This window comes from Salvelinus sp. IW2-2015, linkage group LG14 (genome assembly GCF_002910315.2).
Source record: "Salvelinus sp. IW2-2015 linkage group LG14, ASM291031v2, whole genome shotgun sequence".
NCBI classification, from domain to species: domain Eukaryota; kingdom Metazoa; phylum Chordata; class Actinopteri; order Salmoniformes; family Salmonidae; genus Salvelinus; species Salvelinus sp. IW2-2015.
In genome coordinates, this window is record NC_036854.1 from 14,911,861 (window position 1) to 14,930,888 (window position 19,028).

The 19,028-nt window shown below is 40.7% G+C and overlaps 3 protein-coding genes across 3 annotated transcripts; all 3 read left to right on the plus strand.

Annotated features, from left to right (window-relative positions):
* Positions 1 to 166: 166 nt before the first annotated feature.
* Positions 167 to 4,394, plus strand: LOC111972768 (uncharacterized). Its single transcript, XM_070446551.1, is given in 9 exon segments — positions 167 to 364; positions 474 to 596; positions 723 to 851; positions 929 to 1,035; positions 1,037 to 1,119; positions 1,351 to 1,475; positions 1,588 to 1,778; positions 2,004 to 2,137; positions 2,285 to 4,394. Coding segments are annotated over 9 exon segments (1,266 nt in total). The 3' UTR covers positions 2,461 to 4,394.
* Positions 4,395 to 5,771: 1,377 nt separating this feature from the next.
* On the plus strand, positions 5,772 to 9,899 carry LOC111972936 (cilia- and flagella-associated protein 206). Its single transcript, XM_024000043.1, is given in 8 exon segments — positions 5,772 to 5,802; positions 7,437 to 7,459; positions 7,572 to 7,632; positions 7,972 to 8,023; positions 8,121 to 8,371; positions 8,418 to 8,546; positions 8,683 to 8,835; positions 9,883 to 9,899. Coding segments are annotated over 8 exon segments (717 nt in total).
* A 1,183-nt stretch (positions 9,900 to 11,082) lies between these two features.
* Positions 11,083 to 18,684, plus strand: slc35a1 (solute carrier family 35 member A1). Its single transcript, XM_024000796.2, has 8 exons — positions 11,083 to 11,237; positions 11,646 to 11,826; positions 12,017 to 12,176; positions 13,592 to 13,744; positions 17,343 to 17,409; positions 17,496 to 17,672; positions 17,818 to 17,952; positions 18,317 to 18,684. Exons 1-8 carry the CDS (start codon positions 11,228 to 11,230, stop codon positions 18,448 to 18,450), a joined length of 1,017 nt encoding a protein of 338 aa, XP_023856564.1. The 5' UTR covers positions 11,083 to 11,227; the 3' UTR covers positions 18,451 to 18,684.
* Positions 18,685 to 19,028: the final 344 nt, after the last annotated feature.

Genomic DNA, 19,028 nt, shown 5'->3' on the forward strand with positions numbered 1-19,028 from the left:
CACAGCTCAACAGGCATCCTTATGCAATAACCCTTTGGAGTCCCATGAACAGTCCTCTCTAGACAATTCCTCTGTTGAATCAACATTAACACCTGTTGACTCTGCCGGTGTTCAGATAGAAATCCAGACAGAAATCCACCTCTCCCAGATATCTGAGGATATTTCAATGGCACATTCTGGGTTTTATTCTGAAGAGCTACCTCGTATGTTTGCTGAAGGGATATCTGGATCATGTGAACCAAGCGAAGCTGATGAGTGGAGAGAAGTAGAGAGCCCTGATGGGTTTCAGAGGTGTAGGACTGCAAGGAGGGCCATCTCTAGGTCACCTGTCAATCAACCCAATGTCCAAATAACCACCAGAGACGTAAGGATTAGTAGTTGTTGGGAAAGACATTCACGTTATTCACCATTTGAATATTATGCGTTCTTTCAGTTAAATGGGAAGTATTATATCTCTGAACTTGTATTTACAGATGACCAATTTCAAGACTCCAATAGTGCTGGACACAGGGTCTGGTTTGATGAAAGCAGGGTTTGCTGATCAGGACCTCCCAAATACTATATTTCCAAATATCATTGGGCTGCCTAAATATGAGGTAATTGTATGAGCAAAGTATTTGGTGTTTGTCCTCGGTCATGTGGCTATTCATATGCTAGGCCGCCACCATACGTTTCCCTACATGGAGACTGGCTTTCTGATTTGCCTATTTTTTTGTCAACAGGAAATAATGAATGACAACTTTGAACGGGAGACTTTCATTGGACATGAGGCTCAACACATGAGAGGAGTCCTGGCACTGAAGTATCCCATGAGAAACGGAATTATAAGCGACTGGGATGAAATGGAGAAGGTTTGTCTACTGTTGACATAATTCTATCCCATGGATGTTCTGATGAAGCTGTAGTTACCTCACTGGTCTCGTTTCAGATTTGGCACCACACGTTCCAGCAGCTGCAGGTCGATCCAGACGACCACCCTGTCCTATTGACCGAGGCAGCCATGAACCCGCAGGAGAACCGCCAGCGCATGGTGGAACTTGTTTGAGTGCTTTAACGTTCCCCTCGCCTATGTGGCCATGCAGGCAGTGCTGGCGCTCTACGCAGCAGGGAGGTCCACAGGTAAACTAACTTTTATCTAATTTGTTGGTGTAAGTAAATATACAGTGGAATCAGTTAATAAATGAATCCATCTAGTCCAGTGATTATATTCCTGAGTAAAGGATTGCATGCTTTCACTCTTGTTTAAAGTTCAAATCTAGGAGATTGCTAACAATCTGGGAGAGAAATAATGTATTTTTGCTTTAATAATGGATAAGAATGCTAATCATTGTAGCCTTTTTCTTCTAATAGGTGTAGTGTTTGACTCTGGGGATGGAGTGAGTCATAGTGTGCCAGTGTTTGAGGGATACTGTCTACCTCACTCAGTGCAGCGCTTCACCCTGGCTGGCTATGATGTTACAATGCACCTTAAAATGGTATTTGATAACAGTTTATGTAATTTTTACAGGGACTCTGTCAAATATGCTCATTTGGTCAATAAAACAGTTAGTTATATTCACCTTTGTTTTCTGCTATCCTGTGTCCCAGCTTCTGCAGGAGCAGGGAGTGTGCATGCGCACTTCTGCCGAGATGGAGATTGTGAGAGAGATAAAGGAGAAATGCTGCCGGGTGGCCCAGGACTATGAATCGGAGTTAACCTGTGGGAGGTCGGCTAGCAGTGAGATGTATTACACCATGCCTGATGGACAGGTCGTACACCTCAACACAGAGCGGTTCAGGTAAGCCTCTAACCGACCCCCTGTATCCCCACTTTAAAGAACACTCGCCCTTATGAGTGGTGATGGTTAAGTGATCTGCTGCTATGTATTGAGGAAATTGAGACTAAGAACTGCAAGTGTTTAACTCTGCAAAAAGCTTTTGATTATGGTACTACCAAGTAAGCCATTGGATGGCCACCAGGGGTCAGCTATGATCTGTTAATCAGTGACAAATTCCATCCACAGTGCTCCTGAGATACTGTTTAAGCCAGATCTGATTGGACGAGACCATTACGGGATGCATGAGAGTATTTTCAAGTCAATCCTCCTTTCAGACATTGACCTCCGGCGGAGCTTTTTGGGGAACATTGTCCTATCAGGTACATAGTTTTGCTTTATCAGTTGCTGAATACTTGTCCACTCATCCACCCATGTCTACTACTGTGTCCCAAATCTCACCCTATTCCTATGTAGTGGTCAAAAGTAGCCATTTGACACAGCCTTAAAGTCTCATTTCCTCTGTGAAGGTGGATATGTTGGCTTGTTGGCTGGACTGCCTGAGCGGCTTCAGAGTGAAATTAGAACCATGGTGCCTACAGACTTGAGGGTGTGTGTGCGTGTGACCAGCCCTAAGGACAGAGATTTCTCTGCTTGGAGTGGAGGTGCAGTGCTAGCCAACTTGTCGTCCTTTGACTCAGCCTAGATCAGCCAAGAGGAATATGAGGAACATGGCCCACAGATCGTCTTCAGGAAGTGCTTCTGAGCTGGACTCATCATCTGGACTGGATGGTCCTGAAATGGATGGTGCAATATAGCTCTACTACATAATGACAGACTTTTTTTTGGTCGAGAGGACATTTCAGCACTGAAGCTTCCAACACTCTATTACTTTGAGTGTGATATCAAATGTTTCTACTGTTGTCAGGCAGATTAGACAATAGTTGTGAATGTTCTGATTCATGCTTAGTGACATAAATCCTGACTCAAGACAGTTGCATTCCTTAAATTGATGTCTTTGTCAAAGATGTCCTGAGGATGTCCAAAGATTTACTTAGAATCCTCTTATCAGGGTCTGGCCACATGTAAAGAAAGGTTACAGATTTGTACGCGCGATTCAGAACAGGTTTGAACATATTTCTCCTCTGTGTGCCTCTTGAAATATTTGTTTGTTTCCCCACCCTTTTCTCCTCTTTTCAAATTGTTTGGGTGGGGGGGGGGCAGCATATGAACCAGTGATGGTAGGGAAATTTTGGTGATGGTAGGGAAACTAATCTACTTTATTTAAAGGCCCATTTGATAATTCTTCTCAGTTTCTGAGAAACTACTACATATGCCATGGTTTTGGCAAGGTCCATGACATAACTGTACACGATGGCCAAATTGTAATAGTTTTCTGTACATTTGATTAGCTTTCTTAATTTTATCTGGAAATAACTTCAACCTAAAATATGCATGTTTATCTTTTCAGTGTTAACTTGGTGAAAGGTAAGTTACTGTAGTTTCCCCTCCAAGACGTGTAGGTAAATCAATGCAGGTGAAGTGTTGAGTATGTGCAGTATGTTGATACTGCCACCACACCTAAATGGTAGGCTGACTGTTTTCATTTTACTTCTCCATTTGAGTTGTCCCTCTTGACTCTCCACTTAACCGCATTCAATGTTGCATGTCCCAAAATAAAGGCCTATAACGCAAGTCCTGTAGCCTAGTGGTTAGAGCGTTGGACTAGTAACCGAAAGGTTGCAAGATCGAATCCCTGAGCTGACAAGGTGAAAATCTGTCGTTCTGCCCCTGAACAAGGCGGTCAACCCACTGTTCCTAGGCCGTCATTGAAAATAGGAATTTGTTCTTAACTGACTTGCCTAGTTAAATAAAAAAGAATGTGCATAGATATTTTATACCTACATTTTATTTGTTTGTGAAGGGTCCCTTTGATTCAATTCACAACGTCACCTATTCTTGACTCGGGTACATGTTTGTTCACAATATAGACGAGTATTGATAAATCTTTCTACGTTTTGTAATGAATTGGGCATATCTGTTAAGTGCATGTTTTTCTACTATAAAAGTGTTTTGACAGCAAATACCCTAACTTGATGAGAACGTTGTATGTTGATTCATTGCAGCTATGACTTTCCCATTTGATGGTTACCTTGTACTCTTCCAAAAAATGGCCTGTTCATATGGATACTATTGACACGCAATTGGCCTTATTAGTTTAGACCTTGCAGCATTTTGATAAACCTGCGTATCAACCCCATTTTACTGACAGTAGACCCACTACCTAGTGTATGATTCACGTGTTACTTAACCAGTCTTTGATGCACCATTTTTACATGTACTCTTCTGTGTTTTTTAAGAACTGCCATGTGTTTTTCTACTCTAAAGAAGTGGGGTTGCCATGTGATCTTAATCTCAGGTCTTAAGTGGAAGTCCGTAATCAACCCCTGTGAAATGGAAAGGCCTTATCCAAGGGCTAAAATATGGAGACTGATAAATACTCAGCTCATTGACGTTAGTTCTTGGTCAGAGGTTGAGTTGAAGTTCCAGCGTCTCCTTTTCGAACTGTACATTCCATGCTTGAGTCTTGCTACCTTCATCTAGACCAAGTTATGTCTGTTTTTATAATAAATGTTTTTATCAAAATGTATCTTGTTTCCATTATGTCCTGCATGACAACGTTATGCAAAGTAAATTTTTTAAATGAGCATTTAATGACATGGAATGAATGAGAAGGCCAGTAAGATATGTGCATCAATGCATTATGCTAGCTACTACTGTTACAACATTGCAACTTTTACATCCTGTGGCTCATGCAGTGTTACATTGATTACCATGGCAACCATCATTGAACCATGAAGATGTGGGGAATTTCCATGGTCTCTAGTGTAGCTTGCAGGCTAAAAACATGTCTCGTACTCGACCAGAAAGTGTATTTAAAAAACAACGTTTTGAGAAATTGCTCAAAAATGTGCAGAAAAAGGGGCATTGTGTCGGCAACGCTAGTGGCTTACATGGCGGGTCCCTGGCTTACGATACTGCACAAAAATATAAACACGTCAAATCAAAGTTTATTTGTCACGTGCGCCGAATACAACCTTACAGTGAAATGCTTACTTACAAGCCCTAACCAGCAGTGCAATTTTTAAGTAAAAAATAGGTATTAGGTAAACAATAGATGAGTAAAGAAAGAAAAAAAAACTGTAAAATAACAGCGAGGCTATATACAGGTGGTACTGGTACAGAGTCAATGCACCGGTTAGTCGGGCTAATTGAGGTAATATGTACATGAATGTAAAGTGTTGGTCCCATGTTTCATGAGATAGATTAAAGAAATGTTGAAATGTTAAATTTGCACAAAAAGCTTATTTCTCTCATTTTATGCACACATTTGTGTTAATGAGGAGTTCTTCTTTGCCATGATAATTCATCCACCTGACAGGTGTGGCATATCAAGAAGTTGATTAAACAGCATGATCATTACACAGGTGCACCTTGTGCTGGGGGACAATATAAGGCCACTCTAAAATGTGCAGTTTTGTCTCACAACACAATGCCACAGATGTCTCAAGTTTTGAGGGAGCGTGCAATTGGCATGCTGACTGCAGGACTGTCCACCAGAGCTGTTACTCTGCCTCCAACGTCGTTTTAGAGAATTTGGCAGTACATCCAACCAGCCTCACAACTGCAGACCACGTGTAACTACGCCAGCCCAGGACGTCCACATCTGGATTCTTCACCTGCAGGATCGTCTTAGACCAGCCACTCGGACAGCTGGTGAAACTGAGGAGTATTTCTGTCTGTAGTAAAGCCCTTTTGTGGGGAAAAACTCATTCTGATTGGCTGGGCCTGGCTCCCAAGCACCCATGGCTGTGCCCTTGTCCAGTCATGAAATACATATATTAGGGCATAATTTTTTCAATTGATTGATTTCCTTATATGAACTGTTACTCAGTAAAATTGTTTAAATTGTTGCATGTTGCATTTATATATATATTTTTCAGTATAATTACTAACATGGCTAACTGGTGTGATAAAGGCAAGCAGTGTCAGTGACAGTGTTTAGCTACTTTGTTAAATCAATGTTTTTCCTATTCGGTAAAAATGTTGTGTTGGACCCACAAGATCTATTCAAAGTTGATCGGACTCTTCCCCAGCAAGATGTTAGAACTACTGGAAGTGTGTAGATTCACTCCATTTCATTATAACAACCAGGTTTGGCTGGTATCATGCCTGAGATCTCCGAGCAATGGGCTCGTCGTCATCAGTGTTGTTTTTTACAGTGCGGCGTAATTGGGGGCTTTAAAATGCTCAAAGGATGTATAAACCAACGTTTGATTCATATGGCCTACTAACTAAACCCTATCTATGTTGAGACATGAGGCCATTGTCAAGTACCTTCTAAAGACATGGCATACTGGTCTTGTACCTATTCATCAGTTTAGCAAAGGTCGTGTTTTGTGTCCCAGGTGAGTTCCTTGAGGATCACCAGCGGGTACTTCAGTCGACAGCCGAGTGAAAACACGTGAGGATCTGGAGGGCCTTTACCATAAGATTGTCAGTAATGTTCTGCTGAGCTCAGGTCTGGTTTCCCCCACAGACATCACAACAGTGCGAGAGGCTACAAGGGCTATTTCATTCTCATTTAGTACAAGTTAAAGTAGTCATCCTTAGTTGCTACATACATTTTTTGGACTTATAAATGATTTATATTTACCCATTGATTTTTGAAGAAAAATAAATGCCTCAGAAACCAAAATATAAGCTTGTTTTACTTCAGTGTTTGTAATAAAAGTACATTTAAACAAACACTGTAAAGCCTAAAAATATGATTAAAACTATTATGTTGATATCATGGATGGTCAATCCTTAAACCCATAGCGCTGTCTATGAATTTGAGTGCTTACATTTCTCCAGCCCCATCCCTCAGCTTTTTACCGGAACAGAGGTGGGGAGTATGCTTAGTTATTGTTTCAATTAAGGTATCCCTATTCACAAAGAAGGGAAAGTGCAAAATGGTACGTTGTAATTACACTGGCCATGGAAGTGATAGTATTTACAATGTGGGAATCATCCCATTTTCCACCATTGATCAGTTTGTTCCTGTTTTGCTCACGCATGTACGTGTGTGTGTGTGTGTGTGTGTGTGTGTTTGTGTGTGTGTGTGTGTGTGTGTGTGTGTNGTGTGTGTGTTTGTGTGTGTGTGTGTGTGTGTGTGTGTGTTTGTGTGTGTGTTTGTGTGTGTGTGTGCGTGTGTGTGTGTGTGTGTGTTTAGCAGCTGCCTTACAAATCATCTTTCATGACCTTCATGTCCCTCATAAAGAAGATCAAGGAGCAACAGCTCAACTGAGAACAAATGAGAACAATCTATAACATTCAGCATAAAGTCTAGTAACCATCAACCCGCAACTAAAATGTTGCAAACAGAACAATGGAAAGCATGTGTATTACAGAAATATACATTTGATCACTCTTAATTAAATATGAACTTTAGTCATCTTAAATATTCCCATTACAGGGCAGTTTCCCAGACACGGATTAAATCTAGTCCTACACTAAAAAGCAAGGGAATCTCCATTGAAAGTGCTCTTTAGTCCAGGGCTATGCTTAACCTATAGTATGTTTGGGAAACCGTCCCTTAATCTCTAGACCTCAACTCTCATACTATGTGTCCTCTTCCAGACCCATTTCACAGCTCTAGCAAAGTATTGATCAGGTTTTCAGGATGAGATGGTGCTGTTGAGCAGCCTCAGTAACATGATGGTGAACCTGCAGCCCTTCCTGGTTGCTTAGTCCCAGCTCTTCCCTGATGTTCAGTTGGAGGACATACTGGTGTCGGAGATCAAGAACGACGAGAAGAAAATGAAGGAGTCGTCAGGTAAGTACTGTGTTAACACCCTCACATTCACCAACACTATAGCTCTGCGTTTCCTACATCTCTATCAATAGCTGAAAACCATATTGACCCCCTTTGAGATCGAAACACAAGAGTATCTCTTGCCTCAGATAACAGCCGACTTTGACAAATTACCACTGCAATACAAGGGAATTTGTGGTTATACACCAGTGGAGGCTGCTGAGGTGAGGACGGCTCATAATAATGTCTGGAACGGAGTCAATGGAATGGTATCAACCACATTTCATGTGATTGCTCATGTGGTTGATACCATTCCATGGACTCCGTTCCAACCATTATTGTGAGCCCTCCTCCCCTCAGCAGTCTCCATTGTTATACAGTACACTCGTGAAGGATGGGCTTTTACTGCCAGGTGTGTAGATTTTTGGAGGTGGCAATTGTATATATTGCTACATTGTTGTACAAATAATACATTTCCCCCCTTTATTATAAAAAATATTCAAAATAAGTGACTATGTTTTTACATGCAACCCAAGCATAGGAGGCCTGAAACATAGGGAGAAATACTTTGTTTTCAGCTCCAAGGAAACAGCTTTAAGATTTGGATCCAAGCCAGATGAGTACATAGCCCGTGTGGCAGAGAAAGCAAAGCGGTCCCCTGAGCTTATCCAGCTCCTCCAACTGCCTGTGTCACTCCACATTCTGTGGTATGTTCACTTACAATATCATTATTCTTAAATTCCATCTTCAGAACTTGGCAGTGATATTTTTTTTACCAACGGTGCACTGAAATTCTGTCTCTGCAGATCCAGTCAGGGGAGAGACTGTTGGTAACAGCAGCACTCAGGTGGACACTTATCTGTTGGAAACCAACATTGTGAACTCGTACGAGTGGAATGAGTGGGAGCTGAGGAGAAAAGCAATCAAATTGGTCAGTGATTTAATTGACTCATTATTGAGTGTACTGTTCTATTTGATCAATGGTAGGGTTACCATGGTCTTCTTGCTTGGATCTTTTTTATTCAAGAAGGTAAACCTTTTAACAGTCTTATGTCCTGCCTTTTTTTCAAGACAATCTTCATAGTAAAGTGGCCCACTCAATGCAGGCTCATCTAATTCACATGAGGGATAATGTCACCCAAACCTACCTCCCCGAAGATGGTGCGTGCCAGTGCAAGAGGGATGGCAAGAGCAACGTCCCCAAACCTCAGGTGTTCCTGGCTGGTCTTCTAGGAAGGAAAACCAACACTACACATATGATTAAAAAAAAAAACTTGACCAGATCAGTACATTAATATGTTATGTCTTCAAGTTAAAAAGATAATTTTGATCGAAATCCCAGTGTTGATTTTTTAAAGAAATGGTTAGGCTCATTGAGCTGGGTGCATGCTGCCCACTAAAAGCTGTTGTGTCAGTAAAAGACACACACATCATGTCATATTGTTTGCACTGAGGATAACAAAGAGGGATACACTTGGTCAAAACAGTGTCTGCCAAAACTGTCCACATAGCGACTGTAGGAGTAGGTACATGCACACGACACAGCCTATGATGGGATGTAAAGTTTGCGGGGCATGACCTCCACCCACCGGTGGCCCGGCTTACTCCGACTTGAAAGCAAGTGCACCCAACACACCTTTCCCCTCGTTGCATCCAGGGAACATTTTGCAAAGCTGTCACTAGCTAGCTAGCACAAGACTAGAACCAGGCATACAATGGTTTGAAGACTGGCTAGTTCTAACCTTATTCAGGGCCTTCGAGGTTGATGACGAGGAGGAGAACTGGCTGACTACTGTGGCATGTTTTGTGAGCATAGAGAGGCCAGAGATAGCCACACTAGTAAATTGGGCTGAGGAACAAAAGTTGGATATTGGAAAAATGCCATCAATGATTATTCTGAAAACAATACAGCTGCATGAGTGTGGTGAGCGGATAGATGTGGTTATGGACAGTGAGGGAGAAGAGCCGAATGCAGACGGTAGATGTGTGTTGAAGAAGAATGGCGCCTAGTACTACAACAAACCATACTCTGATGGCTCTGAAATTTAACCTGACAAGAGTGAGGATGAATTACCTGCAAGTCCGAGCCTCGCCTAGATGGTCATCCAAAGAATGATTCTGGCCCAGTGGGAGTGACATTTTTTGGAGAAGTTGAAACCCTTCCTTTTTGCTGATCTATAAGTAGTCAGGTTGGGTAGAAAATAAATAGGGTATTGTTAAATCGCTGAAAGTAGCTTGAAGTGTGATGATTTTCTGTGTTTCTTCCCCCAGAAAGACAAGATATCTGACTTGCTTTGCTCTCCGGAGCAGGGTGCCTTTGAAAAGAGTGATTACTGGGGTGGCGTTAAGTGTTGAAGTGGAGCAATTGAAATGTAAGATTCCCTGTGTCTGTGACGCCCTCCGTTTGGTGCGACGCAGACGCAGTGGTGTGCGTAGTGAAACTGAGAAGCCATTGTCTGTCCGATTGAGTTTTGAAGCGGTCTTTACCTGACAAAGTCATGTTAGGATATGTCAGTTGTCCCGTAAGAGCTTTTGTGCCGAACCCACTAAGCTGTTTTAGATGCCAAGCTTATGGTCATGTTGTAGCAGTGTGTAGGAGGGAGATTCCGAGATGTGTGCAGGAGGGCATGGAATAAAGGAATGTGTAGAATAGGTGTAAAAAACGGTGTGTTAATTGCCGAGGTGCCCATGTTGCTGGGGATCAGAAGTACTCTGTGCGAGAGTGCCAGGTTAAGGTTGCCAGGGTCCGAATAGAACAGAAGGTGTCATATCCTGAGGCAGTGGAGAGTAGAGGATGGGTCAAGGGTGAGTAGTAGGCCTAGGCCAATACAGAGTGATACGAATTAGTGCTTCGGTAAGGTTGGCTTTAGCATTCATTACCATGATTATCAACTGTACCGCAGAAATGGAGCGTAAATAACAGAAAATGTGATGGCAGCTGCAGATAAGTACTTGGGTGTACAAGGTTTTACTTCAAAAGAGTTACAAGTTGTGTTGAACAAAAGAGCCCTGTCTTTAGGAAATAGTAGCAGTGGTGTAAAGTACTTAAGTAAAACTACTTTAAAGTGCAACTTAAGTAGTTTTTTGGGGTATCTGTACTTTACTTTACTATTTATGTTTTTAACTACTTTTACTTCACTAAATTCCTAATGAAAATAATGTACTTTTTACTCAATACATTTTCCCTGACACCCAAAAGTACTCATTACATTTTGCATGCTTAGCATGACAGGAAAATGGTTCAATTGCAATTTAGTAATTTTCTATTGAGGTATCTTTACTTTTACTTAAGTATGACGATTGCGTACTTTTTCCACCGCTGAATAGTGGTATATAGGTGAAGCGGTGTAGTGATGCAATTTTTTCCCTTTTTATTTTGTATCACAAAATGTAACGTGAGCGATCACACACTCCCGCACTCTAGGTGGCGGCATGCACAAACAAATGTGCGAACGCCATGATACCAAAGAAGAAGAAGACAACCTTATTCAGGATTTCATATCTGATAAGCATACTTGTAAAGTTCAGTCAGACGTGTTGTCAGACACATCGGTAGGTGATCACGTTAAGTACCCAAGCATTCGTCTAACAACGGATCACAACAATCAAGTTAACCATGGCTAACGGTAAGTGAAATCTGCTAGCTATGCTTAACGTTATTTGCAATGTTATTTACTAGTTCCTGTTTCGGAACTATTTAACGCAACAAGTTAGCCTAATGCACTAAACTAAACAAATTGTCTTTGGTATTTTGCTATCTAGCGAAAAAAATACAGCTTCTCTGAACGGAAGGGCAATGCGAAGTAGCTAGTTAGCCACCTGCTAGTCCAGATACAGTCCAGATACAACTAGCGTATTACTAGCTAGGTGACTGTCTAAACTTATCCACCGGCTATATAGATTGTTCTTGTAACGAATGCGAATATCGTCAGTAGGTGGCCGTCCACACTGATTTTCGGTTCCTTGCCTCATTGTCTTACTTTCTGTGAGCTTCACACTTCATGTTGTCAATAATCATTGTCCTCTCTCTACAGAGCCAGTGAGTGTGATGTTCAAGGTCTACTGTCTGTCAGTGATGACACTGGTGGCAGCAACGTACACCGTGGTATTACGATACACAAGGACAGTATCTTCAACAGCTATGTACTTCTCTACAACAGCAGTATGCATCACAGAAGTTATTAAATTGTTCTTGAGCCTTGGGATGTTGACCAAGTAAGTATATCCAATGTACTACTTTTTTCATGACGTCCATGTTCCAAATGCACTTGGATAGCCTCTTTACTTGTGGTCTCTGCCTTGAAGAAATACTGTGGAACACCCTTGTGTTGAGTATTTTGTTGAATTAATGAATGCCCCTGTAGCTCAGCTTTTATACATGCTTGTCTTCATTTTCACCTTGCAGAGAAACTGGCAGCTTTGGCAGGTTAAAAGCGTCCATAGTTGAACATGTATTTTGGAGTCCAAAAGAGCTGCTGAAACTGAGTGTTCCCTCTGTGGTCTATGCAGTTCAAAATAACATGGCCTTTGTTGCCTTGAGCAATCTTGATGCAGCTGTGTATCAGGTATAAACTACACATTTCATGATTTCTGCAGAAAATGTCACATTAAGAATTTATGTACAGTACCAGTCAAAAGTTTGGACACTTACTCATTCAAGGGTTTTTCTTAATTTTGTAAAATATTTTCTACATTGTAGAATTAATAGTGGAGACATCAAAACTATGAAATAACACATATGGACTCACGTTGTAACCAAAAAAGTGTTAACCAAATGAAAATATATTTTTGATTCTTCAAAGTAGCCACTCTTTTCCTTGATGACAGCTTTGCACACTATTGGCATTCTCTCAACCAGCTTCATGAGGAATGTTTTTCCTACAGCCTTGAAGGAGTTCCCACATGCTGAGCACTTGTTGGCTGCTTTTCTTTGACTATGTGGTCAAAATCATTCCAAACCATCTCAATTGGGTTGAAGTCGGGTGATTGTGGAGGCCAGATCATCTGATGCAGCATTCCATCACCCTCCTTCTTGGTCAAATATCCCTTACACAGCCTGGAGGTGAGTTGGGTCATTGTCCTGTTGAAAAACAAATGATAGTCCCACTAAGCGCAATCCAAATGGGATGGCGTATTGCTGCAGAATGCTGTAGTACCCATGCTGGTTAAGAGTGCCTTGAATTCTAAATAAATCACTAACAGTGTCACGAGCAAAGCACCATCACACCACCTCCTCCATGCTTCACGGTGGGAACTACATATACGGAGATCATCCGTTCACCTACTCTGCGTCTCACTAAGACATGGTGGTTGGAACCAAAAATCTCAAATTTGGACTCATCAGACCAAAGGACAGATTTCCACCGGTCTAATGCCCATTACTCGTGTTTCTTGGCCCAAGCAAGTCTCTTCTTATTATTGGTGTCCTTTAGTAGTGGTTTCTTTGCAGCAATTTGACCATGAAGCCCCTGATTCACACGGTCTCCTCTGAACAGTTGATGTCTGAATTCTGAAGCATTTAATTGGGCTGCAATTTCTGAGGCTGGTAACTCTAATGAACTTATCCTCTGCAGCAGAGGTAACTCTGGGTCTTTCTTTCCTATGGTGGTCCTCATGAGTGCCAGTTTCATCATAGCGCTTGGTTTTTGAGACTGCACTTGAAGAAACTTTCAAAGTTCTTGAAATGTTGCGTATTGACTGACTTTCATGTCTTAAAGTAATCTTCTCTTTGCTTATTTGAGCTGTTTTTGCCATTAATATGGACTTGGTCTTTTACCAAATAGGGCTATCTTCTGTATACCACCCCTACCATGTCACAACACAACTGATAGTTTTGATGTCTTCACTATTATTCTAAAATGTAGAAAATAGTAAAAATAAAGAAAAACCTTTGAATGAGTAGGTGTGTCCAACCTTTTGACTGGTACTGTATCTATACTTCCCCTCTGGCTCATATTCTCACTGTATCTTCCTTACCTAGGTGACCTATCAATTGAAGATCCCGTGCACAGCCTTGTGCATGGTCCTCATGCTGAACCGCTCTCTCAGCAGGCTGCAGTGGTTCTCAGTCTTTATGCTGTGTTTGGGCGTCACACTGGTCCAGTGGAAACCGGCAGAGGCCACTAAAGTCCAGGTACCCTTGGTGTTTCTGTTTTGGTTTTTTATTTAACATTTATTTATCCAGGAAGTCCCATTTGAGGTCAGAATACCTATTTTACAAGGGAGACTTGGCCAATGGGCATGTCAAATGTATACTGGTTCGTTGCTGATGTTCTAATGGCTTGTTTACAACCCAAGTCTGAGGTTTGGAATTCTCTGCCTTGTCTATTTGTTAAGAATCTTATACACTTTTCACATAGGATTTATGGTATGTTGCCTTTAAAAAAAWTTTTTTTAAATGTTTGGAGTGCAATGTTTATATGACCCCCTTTCAAACAGGCCCATTTTTACCACATTATTGCCAGCATAAACCTTTTAAATACATCCAATGGCATGAATAGAATATCATATTTTGAGTTTAATTATGTTACTGGTTTGTGCAACCTATAGGCTACATGGCTGCCCCTTGCAAATGAAATCAATATTTTGTTCATTAAACAGACAAGACACACTGTGCTTTAGAAACCTTAGAATCTGCTCTTTATGATCATGTAAAGAAATACGAAATCTGACCTGGATGATCCTCTGTAGGGTCATTTGAAAAGGTAACTTTTATTTCTTTTTTTATCCACGTTTAATCTTTTTTGACAATCCTCATTCCGCTTTGTTAGGAAGCAGGGATAGTTTCTTACTCTAAATGTATCTTCATCATGATCCCCATTTCGAAAATAATATCAATTTATATTTTCCAAAGCGTTGTGTTCACATTTCAACCTTTTGGAGTTGCCTATACGCTGATCGAGCAAACTAATAGGTCTACACTTGATTTCTGCTACATTATTGCATGGTAAACGTTTCTCATCTGTGATAGATAAGCAAATGAATAGATGACATTATCTATGCGTTTCCTCATTATCTCACATTTCTTTTAGACTAACATTTAGTTTAACAGCAGAGATTTGTATACACCTTGCTGTCTCCGACATTTGCAACATTGTTTAAATATTAAAATTCGATCACCAGCTGTCCCATAGTAATGAACGGGTCTGGACGAGACAAGGGCAGCGTTTCTCAGCCAGTCGAAATCATGAATTAGCTGGCATAATTTTATGGCTATATACACAACCGTTCAAAAGTTTGGGGTCACTGAGAAATGTCCTTGTTTTTGAAAGAAAATATATATTTTTTTGTCAAAATAACATCAAATTGATCAAATACAGTGTAGACATTGTTAATGTTGTAAATAACTATTGTAGCTGGAAACGGCATATTTTTTAAATGGGATATCTACGCACAGAGGCCCATTATCAGCAACCATCACTCCTGTGTGCCAATGGCACGTTGTATTAGCTAATCCAAGTTTATAATTTTAAAAGGCTAATTGATCATTAGAAAACCCTCTTGCAATTATGGTAGCACAGCTGAAAACTGGCCTTCTAGGCAGAGTTCCTGTAGATATTCCATAAAAAATCTGCCGTTTCCAGCTACAATAGTCATCTATAACATTAACAATGTCTACACTGTGTTTCTGATAAATGTAATGTTATTTTAATGCACAAAATGTGCTTTTCTTTCAAAAAACATGGACATTTCTAAGTGACACCAAGCTTTTGTGTGTGTGTGTACAAAGGAATGTCAATTGAAAAAAGGTCAAACGAAACGATGTGCAGCTACTTTCCAGTCTTTCCAGCCTTTCCAGCATCAATTTGAAAAGGTTGTTAGATGTGTTGTTGGCCAGCTCCTTTGAACTACAGTGTCTTGACGAGGGAGCACATTTTCTATGCCAGGAGAAATCACGCCTCATTAGCTCATTGTTATAGATGTGTCTAAATAAATGTCACTAGAAAACTACTTAAACAAATGCAAATGCCATCGCACTTGTTATTCTGGCTGCACTGTTTGACGCGACTGTAAATTAGCAGTAGTTGGCTAGCTAGCAAGCAAGGGATAAGAACATTGCCAGACAGTAATGGAACATTTAGAACGAACGACTGGGTTGCGTCCAAAGATACAGAACAAAAAGACAACGACTGGGTCGCATATCTGGCAACCGAACCGATAGAACGAACGACCAGCCGGGTTGGGTAGCAACCCTGGATTTGTGTCGGGACTATATTTTGTGGAAGGATGAAATAATATGAATAAATTAATCAAAATAGTTTTTATTTAACTGTCAATCATTATTTCAATATGTTGGAAAACCCGGTTTGCCAGCCATCGACTTTGTCTCGGGACTAACAACACCCGTGCCAATATCCTCCAAACACCGGCCTCTCGGACATTATCACTTAATTATACCATGGCATTGTTGAATACTTGTTTCTGATTGGCTTGAAGGACATTCTAGAGCATGCATTATTTCCCTATAATGCACAGTATATTTGCATGGTAGAATTCAGTGGCTATAGTTCATTTTTACATGTTTGAGTTGCTTTTGAAAACATTATTGGCATTGTTGAATTTGATTTTCATAATAGCAAGCTAGTACTGATGGTTTGGTTAGCTGAACAAGCAAGTCTGTTTGTTTGGCTACCAAGGCAACTACTGTCGCTATCAAGTAAACTTGCTAGCTACTTCAGTGGATGTTGAACACATTTCTAGCGGCAAATCTGTTGCATTATAGCCATGGTATTAAAGGGATAATCAACTCGTGGCTCATGCATTCTCTGAAAAAGAATGCAACTCCTTGGACGGTTAGTTCCACTCCTCTAGACGTCATGGAACACACCTTCCACATTGTTAATTATTTTCCATAGAATGCATAGCCGCTTGTTGTTTATTATCCCTTACACAATGCTGATTACTATAATGTGAAGCTGGGGAAGTTAATGCATTATCCCATAATGTTTTCAACATTTCTGACCAATTTAAGATCAATCTGATGTAAATCTATTATAACGCTTGGATGACTGGGAGTTTCATTAAGCAGCCATTTGATACATTACTTTTTGCATTAGCCTACTTTATTCCAATATTTTCATCATTCAGTGGTATTCAACCCCACAGTAATTCTTAATGGATTCATCCAGTTGTGGTTCAGAAAACAGCCCACCACTAAGCATGCACTATGTAAAGTGATGGGATGGTTACAGTCTAGTAATGGGTGCTGTCTAGCAAATAAATGTCTCTATGAGTGCTATTATGATACAATATCAGTACTTGTTGCATTTACAAGTTGTTGAAGTCCCATCATCAAACTGATTTCAGCCTGTAGAATGACTGCGTGGTTTGAATGGAATATTGGCAGTTAATTTGCCAGTTCCTCTAAAACTGTCTGGCTAGTGCAGAAATTCATTATTTTACACTTATCACAGCACTGGCAAGCTTTGGTTGACCAATTCCCTGACCAAAATGGCTACCTTTATCGTCTCATCATAAGAAGGTTCATGTCCATTCTAGTATTCTTAACTCTATGGTAGTTTGTGCCAATGCCGCTTTGGTATTATGGCTACGTTTCATACTAAGCCGTAGACAGAACTTTACTTTACCGCAATCATGAATTGGTCGGTAGGGGGAATTAAAAGTACAGGCGTTCCTTTGTTTACTGGCAATACCTAAAGAAAAGCGTCAAAAAGTTGGGGGCTAAATGTCTTGGTATGTAAGGTGTATTCAACATGTTCTAATCTTTTTAGGTGGAGCAGAACCCATTTTTGGGGTTTATGGCCATTGCTGTGGCTGTGTTGTGCTCCGGGTTTGCAGGTAATCTTGCTTTATCTTTATACCTTTTTAATATTCTATGATGATAATGGCAGGTAATCTAATGGTGTCCCTTTGTGTTTGAACAGGTGTGTACTTTGAGAAGGTCCTAAAGAGCTCAGACACATCCCTATGGGTGAGAAACATCCAGATGTACCTGTCTGGCATTGTGGTCACCCTCGCTGGAGTTTACATGACTGAGGGTGCTCAGGTCATAGAGAAAGGCTTCTTCTATGGTTACACACCTTGGGTGTGCTTTGTAGTCTGTAAGTCAAACTTCAATATTGACACATGAACATATTCCTGATTTTCTACAATGCACGGAGAAATGTATATTTAAAAAATTAAAAAATGTCCTAACCTAAATGTGTGCGGTACATTGAATTTACATTTGGTATTTTCTTCTTCCAGTTTTGGCCAGTGTGGGTGGTCTGTACACATCAGTGGTGGTGAAGTACACAGACAATATCATGAAAGGCTTCTCTGCTGCAGCCGCCATCGTTCTCTCTACTGTGGCATCCGTCACTCTGTTTGGGCTACAGATAAGTGAGTCAAATCATTCACATCTTGGTGGGCATGGACTATCATAAGTTACTGTTCAGCCACTAGGCTTTGTGTGGTCTCTGACACTCGAGTACTAATATAGGATATTTTTTTTCAGCCGTTGTGGCAAGTGTCGTGGGGGGTGCATTGCTACTAGCGCAATGACATGCTACCTGTTCCCATAAACTTCCAGTCATTAAGCCAACCACTATCCATTTGTGTGTTGTGGCAGAAATGTATCTTTATTTCTAAATCAATGAATATAGGGGAAACATTGTTTAGAAAAAAATAATCTGAAAATATTTTTGAGTGAATTCATCAATAGTCCATGGCAGGTTTTCAGTAACTATTTTCCCTTTTCATGCAGCTACTACCTTTGCTTGTGGAGCAATGCTGGTGTGTGTCTCCATATACCTTTATGGACTTCCGAAACAAGACACCACCAAGCTTCCAAGAGCAGACACCGACAAGGAGGCCAGGCAGAAACTGATCACTGTTTGAAGCCTGGGTCTGGAATAACAAAGGTTTATGGTCTTTCCTGACCTCTGTGTTGGAGCTGCCCATGAGGCTCTCTTTTCACACTGCGGTCTACTGTTGTCCCATAAGAGCGTCGGGCAAGGAACTTAAATAATATAGATGAATCATTATATCAGTAATGATGGAGCGTAAGGGAAGTGTGGCGCTGAGGCAGAATGTATGCGTAGACAATAAATACCATTGGGTTTTTATTCCTTATTTTTGTTTACTGTGGGACTGCTGTTAGTAATGGACAACAATATTTTTCATGAACCACTGTCAATGTCAACTACTCCACTATTGACAAAGTACTGAATGTATATACACAGCTGACAGAATCTCACCTGGGAGAGAGCTTGTCCATTTGCAGTGCATTCGGAAAGTATTCAAACCTCTTCCATTTTCCCACATTTTGTTACGTTACAGCCTTATTGTAAAATTGATTCAATTAATTACTTTCCTCAATCTATACACAATACCCCATAATGACAAAGCGAAAACAGGTTTTTAGAAATGTTTGCAAATGTATTAAAAATCATACTTTATTTACATAAGTATTCAGA